The sequence below is a fragment of the Oryza sativa genome, chromosome 6, assembly GCF_034140825.1.
Source record: "Oryza sativa Japonica Group chromosome 6, ASM3414082v1".
In the NCBI taxonomy this organism is placed as follows: Eukaryota; Viridiplantae; Streptophyta; class Magnoliopsida; order Poales; family Poaceae; genus Oryza; species Oryza sativa.
In genome coordinates, this window is record NC_089040.1 from 16,807,865 (window position 1) to 16,822,633 (window position 14,769).

At 48.6% G+C, this 14,769-nt stretch overlaps 1 protein-coding gene and 1 long non-coding RNA gene across 2 annotated transcripts; one reads left to right on the forward strand and one right to left on the reverse strand.

The window, feature by feature from the left end:
- Nucleotides 1–4,632: 4,632 nt before the first annotated feature.
- Nucleotides 4,633–6,996, forward strand: LOC136356960 (uncharacterized). The gene is made up of 2 exons (XR_010742062.1): nucleotides 4,633–5,213; nucleotides 5,530–6,996. It is a non-coding gene; the product is annotated as an uncharacterized lncRNA (long non-coding RNA).
- A 1,492-nt stretch (nucleotides 6,997–8,488) lies between these two features.
- On the reverse strand, nucleotides 8,489–13,914 carry LOC4341034 (beta-1,2-xylosyltransferase XYXT1-like). Its single transcript, XM_015787924.3, has 4 exons — nucleotides 13,404–13,914; nucleotides 12,447–12,551; nucleotides 10,234–10,371; nucleotides 8,489–9,844 (listed from the first exon to the last, which is right to left on the reverse strand). The coding sequence occupies exons 1-4, from the start codon at nucleotides 13,600–13,602 to the stop codon at nucleotides 8,682–8,684; spliced, it is 1,605 nt and encodes a 534-aa protein (XP_015643410.1). The 5' UTR covers nucleotides 13,603–13,914; the 3' UTR covers nucleotides 8,489–8,681.
- Nucleotides 13,915–14,769: the final 855 nt, after the last annotated feature.

The window sequence follows — 14,769 nt, forward strand, 5'->3', positions numbered from 1 at the left end:
CACTAACTACTTGCGGGGTCGCCGCTAAGTAGAATAACAAGGGCTCGTCTGGCTCCGGGGCGACTAGAACTGGGGGAGAGCTTAGATACGCCTTCAACTGGGTGAGGGCATTTTCGGCTTCCTCCGTCCAGGTAAACGGTCCGGAGCGTTTGAGAAGCTTAAATAAGGGTAACGCCTTCTCTCCCAGCCTCGATATGAACCGACTTAGGGCGGCCATGCAACCGGTGACGCATTGCACATCCCTAAGTTTGCTGGGGGGGCGCATCCGCTCTATAGCCCGTATCTTCTCGGGGTTGGCCTCAATGCCTCAGGCAGAGACCAAGAACCCTAGAAGCTTGCCCGCAGGTACACCGAACACACACTTATCGGGGTTTAGTTTTATGCGGGCGGAGCGGAGACTCTCAAAAGTTTCCGCTAGATCTGAGAGTAACGTTTCCTGGTTGCGCGTCTTTACAACCAAGTCATCGACATAAGCCTCAACATTACGTCCTAATTGGCTACCCAAAGAAATTCGAGTAGTACGTTGAAAAGTAGGACCTGCATTCTTTAACCCGAAGGGCATTGTCGTATAACAATAGGTTCCTATGGGGGTAATGAACGCAGTTTTTTCCTCATCCTCCCTAGCCATGCGAATCTGATGGTAACCAGAGTATGCATCTAGAAAACACAAAAGGTCGCACCCCGCAGTGGAGTCGACAATCTGATCTATGCGAGGCAGGGGGTAAGGATCCTTAGGACATGCCTTGTTAAGGTCGGTGTAGTCGATGCACATCCGAAGCTTGCCGTTCGCCTTGGGAACGACCACCGGGTTCGCCAGCCACTCCGGATGGATGACCTCACGGATGAATCCGGCCTCCAGAAGTCGCGCCACCTCCTCGCGGATGAAGGCTTGACGTTCCGGGGCCTGCCGCTGCACTTTCTGCCGGACCGGCCTTGCGCCCGGCCGCACGGCGAGACGGTGCTCAATCACCTCCCTGGGGACCCCGGGCATATCCGCCGGTCTCCATGCGAAGACGTCAGCGTTTGCCCGCAGGAAGGAGACGAGCGCGTCTTCCTATTTGTCGTCCAGAAGACCACCGATCCGTGTGGTCTTGGACGGGCCGTCGCCCAGGGCAACCTCCTTGACCGGGACCTCGTCGCCTGTGATCATCCGCTGCCTCGGGGTGGCGGGGGCGGAGGCGCCAAGCCTCTCGCCGCCACCCTCGGGCTTGGACGCAGCGGCGAGGTGGTCCGCGCGCTGCTCCAGACAAGCGAGTGCGACTTTGAGGTCGCCATGGACAGAGATGGGGCCACCGGGGCCCGGCATCTTCATCTGTAGGTAGGCGTAGTGAACCGCCGCTATGAACTTCACCAACGCGGGCCTCCCCAGGACCGCGTTGTAGGGCAGACTGAGGTCCGCCACATCGAAGTTCACCCGCTCCGTGCGGAAGTTGGCGGATCCACCGAAGGTGACCGGTAGGTCAATGTGACCTAACGGCCACGTGTGCCCCGGCGTCACACCGATAATTGGCTGGGACGGCCGGAGCACCATCCCCGGGGCCTTGATGGCGTCAAAGGCCGCAGGGGAAAGGATGTTGAGGGCCGCTCCCCCATCAATGAGGACACGCCCCAACTTCACGTTGCAAACGGTGGGAGAAACCACCATCGCAATCTGCCCTCCCTGGGCAACGCACGGTGGGTGGTCGGTCTGGTCGAAGGTGAGGGCAACCTCCGACCACCGCGCCCGACACGTCGCCTCATGAGTAGGGGCCGCGGCCAGAAGCTCTCGCTTCATGGCCTTGAAGCTCCGGCGAGAAACGTGAGCACACGCTCCCCCATCGACGGTGGCAATGGTGGCCCCAGGCTCTTGGAAACCTAGGTGTCATCATCGCCGTCATCGATGTCCTCGGCGGGGGCCTTCTGCTTGGCCTCACTTCGCCGATTACCGGAAGGAATCGCCGGGGATTTGCCCTCTCGGCGCTCCTGCCTCCTCTCCTCCTCCCACTTCCTCGTCCGCTCAGCCAAACTTTTGACTGCACGGCAGTCCGCGAGGTCGTGAAGGGAAGTGTTGTGGACGGTGCACCACTTGCCGGTTGGGCGCTCCCTGTTGGGAGCGCCGGCCTCGTTCTTTTTGCCTCCCGCAGGCCTCCCCTTTCGGGTGGCCCGCGAGGCGCCCTCGACGGCGAGGACATGACCCTCGTCGTCGGTATGGGCTGACCTCTTCTTCCTCCTCCTGTCACGCCGCCCTATCTGAGCGGCGGATCCGGGGGCGGCCGAAGCTGCCACACCGGAACCGGAGGGGTTCCAGGTCCATGCCTCCTCCTTACGAGCCACTCGGTCCGCGAGCTGAAAAAGCTCCGCGGTAGTCTGGGGCTCTTTGGAGGCGATCTTTTCGAGCATGCGGTTGTGCCGCACACCACCCCTGAACGCGTAAATCACCGCGTGTGCAGGGATGCATGGTATGGTGTTGCGGACTTGACAGAACCGCTGAATGTACGAGCGAAGTGACTCATCATCCCTTCGCTGTACTGCGTGCAAATCCGCTTCCTCACCTGGGCGCGGATATGTGCCTTGGAAGTTCATGGTGAACTGTTGGCACAAATCCTCCCAAGAGTGGACAGACGCGGGTGGCAAGTTCATTAGCCAACCCCGCGCCTGTCCTTTCAGGGCCATGGGAAAGAAATTCGCCATGACCCTGTCGTCACCCCCGGCGGCCTCGATCCCGGTCGTGTAGACCTGGAGAAACTCGGCGGGGTTGACGCTCCCGTCATATTTTTTGGCGAGGGTGGGCCGGAACCTTGGGGGCCAATGAACATTCCGAAGGCTCGCCACAAAGGCTCTACAGCCGACACCACCAACCGGGGGCACGGAGGGCTGATCCCCACGTCCGTGGTGAGGTGACACTCCGGACGAGGAGGCGCCCTCCGTTGCGTGGGGAGCACGTCGACCATTACGCCGGCGCTCGATACTGATGCGGGCATCCGGTTCCCCACGCAGATCTTCCCGGGTCGGAGGCGTTGACGAAGGAGTGGCGGCCGAATGGCGAACAGCGGCTGCCGCTCGCCGCGCCCTCCGTCTTGACGACGCGGAGCCGGTGGTAGCAGCACCAGAGGCCTTGGTGGCGGAGGACCGCCCACCAGCATCTAGGCGCTGCCGAGCAGTCATGACCAATTTGGCCACATCGTCCAGCCAACGTTGGGCTGGAGACTCCGGGTCATGGGCGACGGGCGGGTGACGTAGGAGCGCGCCCGCAGCTTGGAGCGCGCCCTGGGGCGTGCTGCCGTCGCCGTAGACGAGGAGGCGACGCTCCCCATCTCGCCGCCCTTCTCCACCTCCTGTGGGTGTCGAAGTCGCGGATCCTTCGGCCCTCTCGAGCGCCTTCTCCCGCCTAGGACTTTGGCGTGGAGGGGGCGGTAAAGTACGAGCTCGACGGCGTGGGTTTGGCTCCCCGTCGTCACCGCTCATACTCGGGGAGAGGTCGTGCGCCTTTGCTGGCTCGGCCATTGGGCTGAACAGGAAAAGCTTGGCGCACACGAAAGAGTGCGAGAGCTCAGAAAATCCCTCGCAGAGTCCCCTACCTGGCGCGCCAGATGACGGAGCGTGGGGCTCCTCACCGGGGGACCGCGCAGGCCCCCCTTTGCCGGTTCGGCCGGGGACTCAGGGTGAGATTCTAAGCTCTCTGTATGTAGAAGGTTCGCGAGACAGGAAACACACAAGACACGGGCGATGTATACAGGTTCGGGCCGCTGAGAAGCGTAATACCCTACTCCTGTGTTTTGGGAGATCTGTGTATGAAGGAGCTACAAAGTATGAGCCAGCCTCTCCCTTCTTCTGGGTTTCCAATCTGGAAAAGTCCCGTCCCTCCGTGGGCAAGGTCCTCCTTTTATATCTTAAGGGGATACCACATGCACCATTTCTCTCTCTCACTTCACTTCTCTTCATTAATGGACGGAAATTTGTATGGTTGCCGTCCGAATGACCTTCTGATGGGACGGCCCATACCTACCTCCACTTCCGCTGGAAGCAGGCGCGACGTGGGAACATGGCTGTCTGCTGACGACATGACCATTGTCAGACCGGTCACAAATCGGTCATTCTTTGTCACATCCTGATTTTCGTTTCAGGATTTATAAATTATTTAATAAATTAATAATAGAATTTATATGAAATGTTCATTAATTTACAAGTGAAGTTAAATGTGGGAAATAAAATTTCCTAAATATAAAGCATGGATGGATTTAATTTTTTATTAAATTCTCCATGGTTAGTTATACTCTCTGGAATATTCTCGGATTTTTCGGAGCTCAATTCCTAATTTTAATCATACAAAGAGCATTTCAGTAATTACCCACATATTAAATTAATCATTAAATGGTCTAATTGTAATTTTGTTAAGTACTTTGAGCGTCCAAGTATTTTCAGGATTTTTCTTGAAATTATTTGAGCATTGGAAGTATTTTTAATAATTCAAAGATCATTTAAGTGATTATTTTAATTGGGAAAGTAATAATAATCCTCCTCCTCAGCTTGGGCCATTTTCAGCCCATTCCTTCCTTTCCTTCCTCTCTCTTCCGCCGGCCCAACCTGAGCCGCCTCCTCTCCTCTCAGCCTAGCCGGAAAAGTCTATTTTCCCTCCCTGATCTACTGTTCATCTTCCAGCTCAGGCAGAGCCCGAGCCAGCCGTGCCGTGCACAGTGCCGCCGCCTCCTCCTTCCAAATCTCGCCTCCCCGTTGCTCCTTTTTCCAATTTAGTTGAGGGGAAATATTCCTCTTATCCTCCTCTATCTTTACCCCCAAAAAATCGGAGCAAATCGTTGAGTATCTTATCCGAATCGAACTCGTTTTCGAGTTTATCTCCAAAACCGAGTTTTTGATTTCCCGGATCGATTTCTTGCGGGAGGAGTCCGATCTCTTCAATCCAAGGCTATAAATAGGACCCCCTAGTCCTCCTCTTTCGTTTGCCCCCTCTCCCGTCCTCTTCCGTGCTCCGTAGCTCCGTCGCCACCGCCGCCAAGCAAACCGCCGCCGCCGGCCATCTCCGGTGCCGCCGCGCCGCCGTCTCCATCGTCGTCGCCGGTCGCCGTCACCACCGTTGGGTGCGCCGTGGTGAGGGGAAGCTCGGCCACCCTTCCTTTTCCGTCGCCGGTCATCGGAGCTCCGCCGCCCCGTGCAACCCGAGCCGCCGCCGTCGCCTCCTCGTCGCCGGCCGTCGTCGGTCATCGTTTGGCACGAGGGTGAGTATCGTTGGGTTCGTCTCGTCGTCCTCTACGTGTTCATGTCCTCCAAATCCGCAGCCGGTCGCTCTATCTCCGGCGAGGTCGCCATCTTGGTCCGGCCATTGATGATGTCATCATGACGTCATCATCTTCTCCTTTTCCAGTTTTTTCTAATAGATTAAATCTTCGGAAATTCATAACTAAATCATCATAACTCGGTTTTGAGTGGTTCAAGTTGCTAAATTCATCTAAAATCATGATCTACATGTTTGTTTACTTTATATGTACTGTTTATTTGGTTTTTATTAGTCTTTTTCTTTGTTTTGCGTGTTAGCTTGTCGTTTCCGTCGTTGCGAAGGTTCGTGAGTGCGTCAGGAGTGTTCAGAAGATTAATTGAAGACCGATTATTGCAAGGCAAGTCACACAGATCCTAAACACAATCCTTTGAGCATGTTGATCCTATATTTAAATTCTCTATTTATTTCAACTGTGCATTTATTTTCGAATGTCACCGGGTGGTGTGAACTTATTCCTTTGTTATGGCCAATTTGCATTGATTACTTTATTCCTTGATACCTTGGGTTATTATAACTTGACTAGTTGGGCTTTATATATTGGTTCAGCTAGATATTAGTTATGATTGCTTAGCCATGCTTAGAAACATTAGCACACTATTGGGATAACTTATGACTCACTATTATTTAATGATGGCTTAATGATAGTTCACGATGGTTAATCGTGATTGGTTAATTAATTACTTGCCAACTAAAACTTGATAATGGTGGGTTGTGAGCACATGGTTTTGAGAGTCGTGCTCATGACAATTAAGGACCGGTTCGCGAGCTACTGTTGTGAAACATTTATCGTGCCAACCACAAGCCAGCGTGGGCAACGGCTTTATCTTTTGTGTAGCGTGATTCATTATAGTGCGCCAGACTGAGAAGTGGCGAGAAGTCCACGGGGGTCGCTGGGGAGTCCATGCCTTGTTTATAAGGGGGTGATTATGATCCAGGAAAGGTGCGCTGTAATGGGTTATGTTGTGCAAGGGGTATTGTCACAACTCCTTTCCGAGGTACCGTGGTGGTATTGAGGCACATGGTGACATGATGTGGGGTTGTGTCTTGTGGGTACAGTGGTACACCTCTGGCCAGAGTAAAACTATTCGAATAGCCGTGCCCGCGGTTATGGGCGGGTTGAGCAATGTTTTTCGTGATTAGTCTCACACCTCTCACAATAATTATGGATGTTATACCTGGTAATAATTTGCTTAGCTCCTGGTTTGGAGTTAGATCTGTACAGCCGGGTATGGTTGTTCAGGATGGTTGGGCCTGTGCAGCAAGGGTGTGCTGTTCAGTGTTGATTAAAATTTTTAATTAATTACTCTACTGTTTTACTACTCTTAACTCTTTGCTAAATGCTGCTTTCGCAAATGAGCCTATATTATGCCATCCTTTGGTATCCTTGTGCACTTGCATATTTGCTGTGTGGCTTGTTGAGTATGTCATATGCTCATTCTTGCAATAATCAATCAAACCTCAGTTGAAGATAAAGAATCCAGAAGGAGAAGACGTTTGGCTTATACCCCAGTTGAGCTGCCTGTGGGAGTGGAGCTGAAGCCATCGCTAGATCGTTATTCCGTTGCTATTTTCTTTTCTTTTGTAAGTGTGTAACGTTATTATTATGATGGATTTGTATATTAAATTGTCAGTTTGTGTACCTCGGCTGATTCCTGGACGAGGATTTTATGCACAAATAAGTTCGGAAATTACTAGTGAATTTCCGGGCGTGACATTCTTGTCCACCACGCGTCAGTTTAACAATCTGCATGTTCGCCCTTCTTCACACAACATCTTGCCTGTAATGGTTAGGATGAAGCCTGGCATATATCTGACCAGGACTAACGTGCCATCTCTGAGAGGTAACACGCTAGCTCCAGCTGGGGACGAGCGCCTAGAAGCGCTCGTCCTGACGGGATGGGGCGAGGCGTGCGTCAGATCGCCTGCCGCCACCTAACCCGCGATCTGACCGGTCTGTGACTGGTCACAGACCGGATAAACGAGTGCACTGCACTGCGTTACATGCGGCGTGACACGCTCAGCCAAACCGCAATAAATGTGGTTAGGTGAGCCCCACTGTGCTCACCTAACCCATACGCGCGGAGCAAAAACCCACGAGGGGTCGGGGCGCCTCGGCCCTCGGGGTCGAGGCAGGTGCGGCCCGACCCCCTCGGGGGGACTAAGAGGAGGGCGAACACATCACCCTCGGGCCCGACGTCCCTCGGGGGTGCCAGGCCACGTGTGCGATTGTGTCTGCCTCAAACCTCTAGCCATGATACTCCCGGTCCCATGTCACCGACAAATGTGAATCCCCGAATAACATGATCCGAGTGATATACCGACTGTTTTGTAAAATAAAATGCGAGCAATCTAGAGTTGACTACATCAATGAAAATTCACATATGGTGGCGCTGGTTTTGGTGGGACAACACCGATAACTTATGTTCATGCATTAGAATAGATATGTCAACCGCCCACTATAGATGACCAAACGGGCCGCCCGACCCAATACGACCAGGCACGGCCCGATTGGCACACCGAGACGTGCCATGGCCGCACACGGGCCGCACCAATGGCCATGCATGGCCAAATAAGACTCTAGTCATGTCGGGCCGGCCCGAAGACACGATATGTCCACCGTGCTCTTCCTTGGAGTAAGGCTCTGTTCCTTCCCTAGGGTTCCCAACTCCCCACCCTCGTTTTCCGTGCGCACGCTTTTCAAACTACTAAACGGTGTGTTTTTTGCAACAAGTTTCTATACGAAAGTTGCTTTAAAAAATCATATTAATCCATTTTTGAAAAAAAGCTAATACTTAATTAATCACATGTTAATGTGAATATCGTTTTACGTGCCGGGGAGGAGGGAACCCCTCCTCCCGAATAGAGCCTAAGTCTATTGTGCTTCCCTCATCTCTTTGGGTTGCCTTATATGGCTGCGATAAGTCTATATATTTCCCTCATCTCCTTGGGCCATACCTTATATGGTTGGAATAGTCTATTTGGCCTCCCTTATCTATTTCGTCTCATCGTTGGACCGGGTCAGCACGTCGTGTCAAGGAAGAGCCTTAGGCATGGGCCAATAGTAGGGCCGAACTGGTACGGGGCCAACTGTTGTATTTGGGCCGGGCCAAAACCCCGTGCCATGAGTCGTGCCTCGGGCCATTTGGCCATACATATACCACGCAGCACCAGATAGTGATGTGCGTTCCTTTAGTTTCCTTCATAGAGTATATGGTATGGTACTATGGTATACTTTGTTCACTCTACTATTTATTTGTGTAAACATCCAGATAGTGCAACCTAACAAACGGAGGCGCGCGAATTCGCCACGGCATGCTAAGTCGAAACGTCAAAAAATAAAGAAATTGTTTGTTTCTACGGATGTATCTCTAAGCCTGCCTGTATAGGAAGGATCGGATCGGAGTAAGGTCTATCCCCTGAGCATTTGAAGCACCTGCTGCAGCGTGGGAGCAAATCTGGTGACGTTGAGCTTGATATCCTGCTCAATCCAGTAGTACTTCATCCCGAACTGCCACCCTTGCTTGTGTATAGATTCCGGGTCCCTGATCGCCGGGTGGTCCTTGCCGTACTTGTCGTAGAGCGTGCTCTCCTCGGCGGCGATGCTGTACTCGACGTCGCGCAGCCTCATCTCCCTGGCCGGACCACCGTAGAACACCATGGATGGGTGTTCCATGTGGCCCCACGGCACCACCTGCAGCATCACCGCGTTGGTGCGGAGGAAGAAGAAGTTGGTGAGTCCGGCCCCGTGCGCGCCCATGAGCACGTCACATGAGTCCACCACCCGGGAGAACTCCTCGATGCTCAGGTCACGACGCGGCTCCACCGGGACCACCTCGAAACCTGCTGCCACCACCGCCGCGGCGATCTCCTGGAAGTTGACGAATTTCCTCGTCCGCCCGCGGTTGATGAGCATGGCCCGCGGCCTCCGTTGCATACTGGACTCCTTGAACGGGATGTCCACGCCGGCGGGCGGCAGCGAGTAGACCTCCCGGATGTAAAGCCTGAAGTCCAGCATTGTGTAGTTCCGCTGAGTGCGAGCTGGGTCGATCCCGAGGTCGCGGTGGCTGCGGAGTCCTACGGTGATTTTCGGGTAGCACCGGACGTCGCTGTCCTGGTTGAAGTCGACGATGTCGTAGCGGGACAGGTTGGTGAGGATGAGCCGGTACTTGTCGACGAACCACGGTTGCAGGTCGGAGACGAGGAACTGGACCTCGCCCTCGTAGACGCGGGTGGTGATGAAGAGTGGGATGAGCACGTCGCTGAAGTCGTGCCACGGGTTCGAGGTAAGCCCGTTCATGGCGAACACCACGGCCGGGACGGCGTGGCGAGAGGTGCATCCCGGCGCTGCCTGGGCATCCAATGACCTTACCGTCACCTTGTTTATGTACTCCAGGTACTTGCGAGACTGATCTCGGATGCTCCATTCATGGCTGTCGTCGGCAAGCCCACGCTCTCCGACGGGCGGCACGTAGAGTATGGTCCGATTGGTGCCCATGGTCCGTGCGTCGCCGGAGATCTCACAGATGTCATACCTGGGATCTAACAGGTCGCATATTGGCTTGCGTGGTGCACCTGCAGCCGACACGTACAATTGGTGATTCCTCACATAAATTAATGATGGTGATAAATATAATATTGTAAAATATGAGCCGATGATTGACATCTAGCACATGCATATCATCAATCAACATATATAGTTTAGTTTTCAGTAACACAAATGTAAAACTTAATTTATCAGCTTAGTTTTTATTTTAACTGTTTTATCAGCTGTAGTGCAAACGATGAAATTCATCACTAATACATACTTCATTTTCAATGTATATATATAGGTAGCAGCGTCGATTATTTGAGGGTAGTCCAAGTAGTAAAATGGAAGGACGGACAAGCAATTGTAAGTATTAGATTCATAAAAAAAATTGATTTCGTCAAAAAAAAAATCTTTGAGAAAGGGCGAAACATACCGGGTTTATGGTTTGTGCCATTTTTCGTTCCAGCTTGATCAATGTCTTGCCGGATAAGATCCTCCTCCATCTTGTCACTTGCTTCGTCGTTCACAGCTGGCTGGCTAGACCGCTCAGTATTTTTCCCTTCCAAGTTATCTAATTAATAACAGTGAGTCAACTAGTACTATAGTACATGCCGCAGAAGAAGATTGATTATATATGGAGATATAAAAATTTACAAGTCAACAAAATATTGGCGATGAGTTTGGTAGAGAGTTACCATCGAAATACCGAAGTTAGAGCCACCCTGGTTATTCTTGTCCGTTGAGTATAGATATTTTTTTAGATGTCATGATATACGTTTTTGGATCAACACGGGACTTCGGGTGCAACGGACAAACTGGCTCCCATTTTATACATCCTATTTTCACTTTTTGTCTGTTGGCATTAGGCAACCAGCAGGCAATTTGTTCTTTTTCTTCGTTATCCTCTTTATTTTCTAGAGGTTATGTTCAAATCAGCAATCAGTTTCGAGTATTTTTGGACCTTGGTATCAAGCCATAGGATGATGTAATGTGTGTGCAGGGAGGACCACACGCGCGTACGTGATTTGTTATTGATGTGGAACAATTTTTTTAATGTATATATATGATAATATAATGGTAGATTGCACGGTGAAACAGAACTGTCAAGCATATATATATATATATATATATATATATATATATATATATATATATATATATATATATATATATATATATATATATATATATATATATATATAACTTCACACATCTCTAAAACTAGACGACGAAAATACACAAATTAAATTAAATTATCAAAACTTTATGCGCTGATTACGGGGTAATAGCAATGCTTTGCTGAGTTATTCCAGTATGTAAGAAACGAGTATTAATATGATTATATCTCTATCATGTAGTCATCATCCATCAAGGTCATGCCTGCACATATATATGTAACCATTTCCCTATCGTACTAACTATCGTTCCACTAAGTATATAACCTCAACACGGCATCAAACACTAATTAAGCCACAAGTCACGTGGGCCAATGAGTTTGGTTCCCAAATCGTCAGTTTGTACGCCATGATTGTGAGGTAGCAAAAAAAATATATTATTGATCATTGGGTATTTAATTTAATTCTTTTTGGATGAATCTTACTTGGAAATGTGCAAATACTAAACATTATCCCCTCCGTCTAAAAAAAATTCCAATCCTAACTACGAAACTGGACACGCAGGTCCAGATCCGTACATAGCTAGAGTTTATCTTTTTTTTGACAGAGTAGTACGTGATAGTCTGTGTATCCCGAACCACTGAAATGGGTATAGAGCTATCTATTTCCCCTTCTGGTCCAAATGAATAATTTTACTTGTGTAGGGTACTAACTTGAAGGTTTTGGAACGGTATAGCGCTAATTAAACCACTATATATAACCAGATTAAAGAGAAATATAGCATTCGCATAGATATATATATAAAGATGAGAGTAAACATGTTGTGTAAGATTATACATGACATTGAAATTGTCACATTATATCCATTTCAAATTTGTTTTTACATATATAGTAGTATGTGCGGTCATTTTAGAAATTACTTGCACCAAAGAAATTTTTACAGGTAAGCGGAAATCAATTTATTTGTTGAGGCGGTTCTGCCGCCCTCCTTTTTGTGTGCAAAATATCTTAGGGGTCGCAATTTCGGACTTGCTAAAAATACTCGGTAATTTTAGAATTTATGATGTTATTAGACGAGTTTGATATGGAGTTTTCTGGGGGTATTAGGAGTATTTAAGGGCCTGTTTGGTACAGCTCCAGCTCTAGCTCCACCCCTCCTGGAGCTGGAGCTCAACCAAACAGTTTCAGCTCCACCAAAACTAGGAGTGGAGTTGGGTGGAGCTTTCTCACAAAATGTACTAGAGTTGTGGAGCTGGGTTTAAGCAGCTCCACAACTCCACTCCAGACTCAACTCCTGGAGTTATATTTAGGAGTTGGAGCTGTACCAAACAAGTCCTTACTACTCCCCTATGTTCTTACTGCGATTTGTTTTCTAGTTTGTCCTAATATATATATATATTTAGGATACCAAAAGTAACTTATAATATGTATCAGAGGATATAATATGTATCAGAGGAAGTAATTAATACTACTATGAGTTTAATAAAGTAGCAATCACTGTACGTATACATCGTTGTCAAGTAGTTAGTACCTTGTGTCGTATTGCTGGACGTGGACGTTGGTGAAGTCGGAGATGTGGTCCTGCCGTCTTGATCGGTATGCACGGCAGGCGTGGACTGTTGTGTGACGGCCCTCACTGATAACAACAAAACATGTACATATAGCTTATTTTTCTGAAAAAAAAACCGAGTTTGTTCTTCCTTGTATTTTTATTTCCACTGCGTTAGGAAACTAAGCTAGGTAGGAACTTTAATTTAGTTCTTCTTCCAGAAAGATAACATCTAAGTAGAGTGCATTATAAATGATGAAACAGTATAAACAGAGGAATAAAGACTTTCCAATTTTAGTCATTATAGTACTAGTTAAAGTTTTCTCCGAGGGGTTGATTAGAGCATGTGTGCATCTCTTAGCAGCGATTGGCACCTAATTTAGGTGTTGTCAGCTGTACGTATTAGACCATGTTCACATTTCTCCCTCCCCCCCCCCCCCCTCTCTCTCTCTCTCTCTCTCTCTCTCTCCCCCCTGAAGCACCGTCGACTTCGCACAGTACTGGAATGCACATGGAATTCTTTGGTTTCTTTTTAAAATTTCAATCTCTATTTCGTGCTGCTCTATATAATGGATGTTGAGAAAAATATTTCAGAGAATTATAGAGCTCATGCATACATCACCGGCCAGGTCTACACACAATTATTGGTGCCTAATTAAGAAAGAGAAAGATGTGCTAACTACAAGAAGAAGAAAAAAGGAAAAACTGCAATGGCATTTAGCCATGAAGACATGAAAAGAAACTCAGATATATATGCATACATGGAAATGCGAGTGGTATTGTGGTAACCGTAAGATGCATCTAGCTAGATAAATAGATAACAGTGGATAAACCAAGCAGTGTTTAACAGCAGTAGAATAATTCTCTCAAAAAGAAAATATTAATAGAATCAATAATAAAGGATCACTAATACTAGCTAGCTATAGGTAGGGTACTAACCAATGGCATCCTCCGAGGAAACAAGCTGGCCAGAAAGGAAGGTGTAGAGCAGCAGGACCAGGAAGAAGCCAAGCAGGAACCCGATCACGGCCTTGTGGTGCTGCGCCAGCGTCTTCGCTACGCCCTTTACCGCCGGAGGCGCCGATGGCATCTTCGTCGTCGACGGCTCCGGCGCCGGCGTCTTGGACTGGCTAACCATCCGTCCTTTTCTTCTCTTCTCTTCTCTTCCTCCTCCTCTACGTAAGAGACTTGCCTTATGTGATGGATACTTCTCTCAAAGAGATTTCAGCTCCTACCGCATAATTTGATTCTAGCTAGCCCAAGGGTTTGCGCACACACATATATATATTTGCACAGGCTGTCTAAGACGACTGCCTAACTATTAACAACTGGTTTTTGCATATTCTACATGAGGCTTTGGCTGTCAGCGGGCTGTGCATTATATTGCTAGCTAGCTTGTCCAATCAGCACGCCTCAAGCGGGTGGACGTTATTGTTACGTAAAGCTGCCTATGGTTTTGCTTTAACTCGGTTTTATTTCATTCCTTATATATGTATGCAAGCTAATTGAAACCCCTCACATTGCATCCGAAATTTTCATAACCTTCTAAACATTTGAAGAGACTCATTAGTTAATTTCTTTTGAATACAATAAGTCGTGTCGTGCGTCACACGCACCATCGTAGTATATATATGTCCAAATAAGATTCGATGCCTAGCGTTCATGATCGTTAAATACCAATTTTGACCGCTAATTAGCACAATGAATAAATGAAAAATTAGCATTTCTTACATATATATCATACTGTAGTTGTATTAGGATTGGAGAATTATCGTAGATGCAAGAGTTTTATATCAAAGTGAAGGAGAAATAAGGTTGGCATGCAAATCATGTGTGAGCACACAAACCCTACTACAAAAGTGATTTTTTTGTACGAGTCCCCATGATTTTTGCAAACGGACCATAACTAGTAGCGTATGTAAAAATCGAGCACCATTTTCTCAGACGGCTGCTTAAGACACCCGTATGGAAAAATCGATTTTCCCATACGGGAAGAGGTCCGCATGCAAAAATAACCTCATTTTTACATGCGGCTCACTTAAGCGCCCACATGGAAAAATCGATTTTTCCATACGGGCACTACAAGAATCTATTTAATCTATGACGAAAAAAATTCATCATGGATAATTCGTCATAGGAATTTGTTTGTGACGATTATACTTATCGTCATCTATTGGGCGTCACAGATTAAATGTACCGACGTTTTCTCTGAAATCGTCACGGATCAGCACAATCTATGACATTTTTTTAACCGTCATAAAACGCTTATGGGCTCGTGTAGTCCAGCCTAGGCCCAACCTTTGTC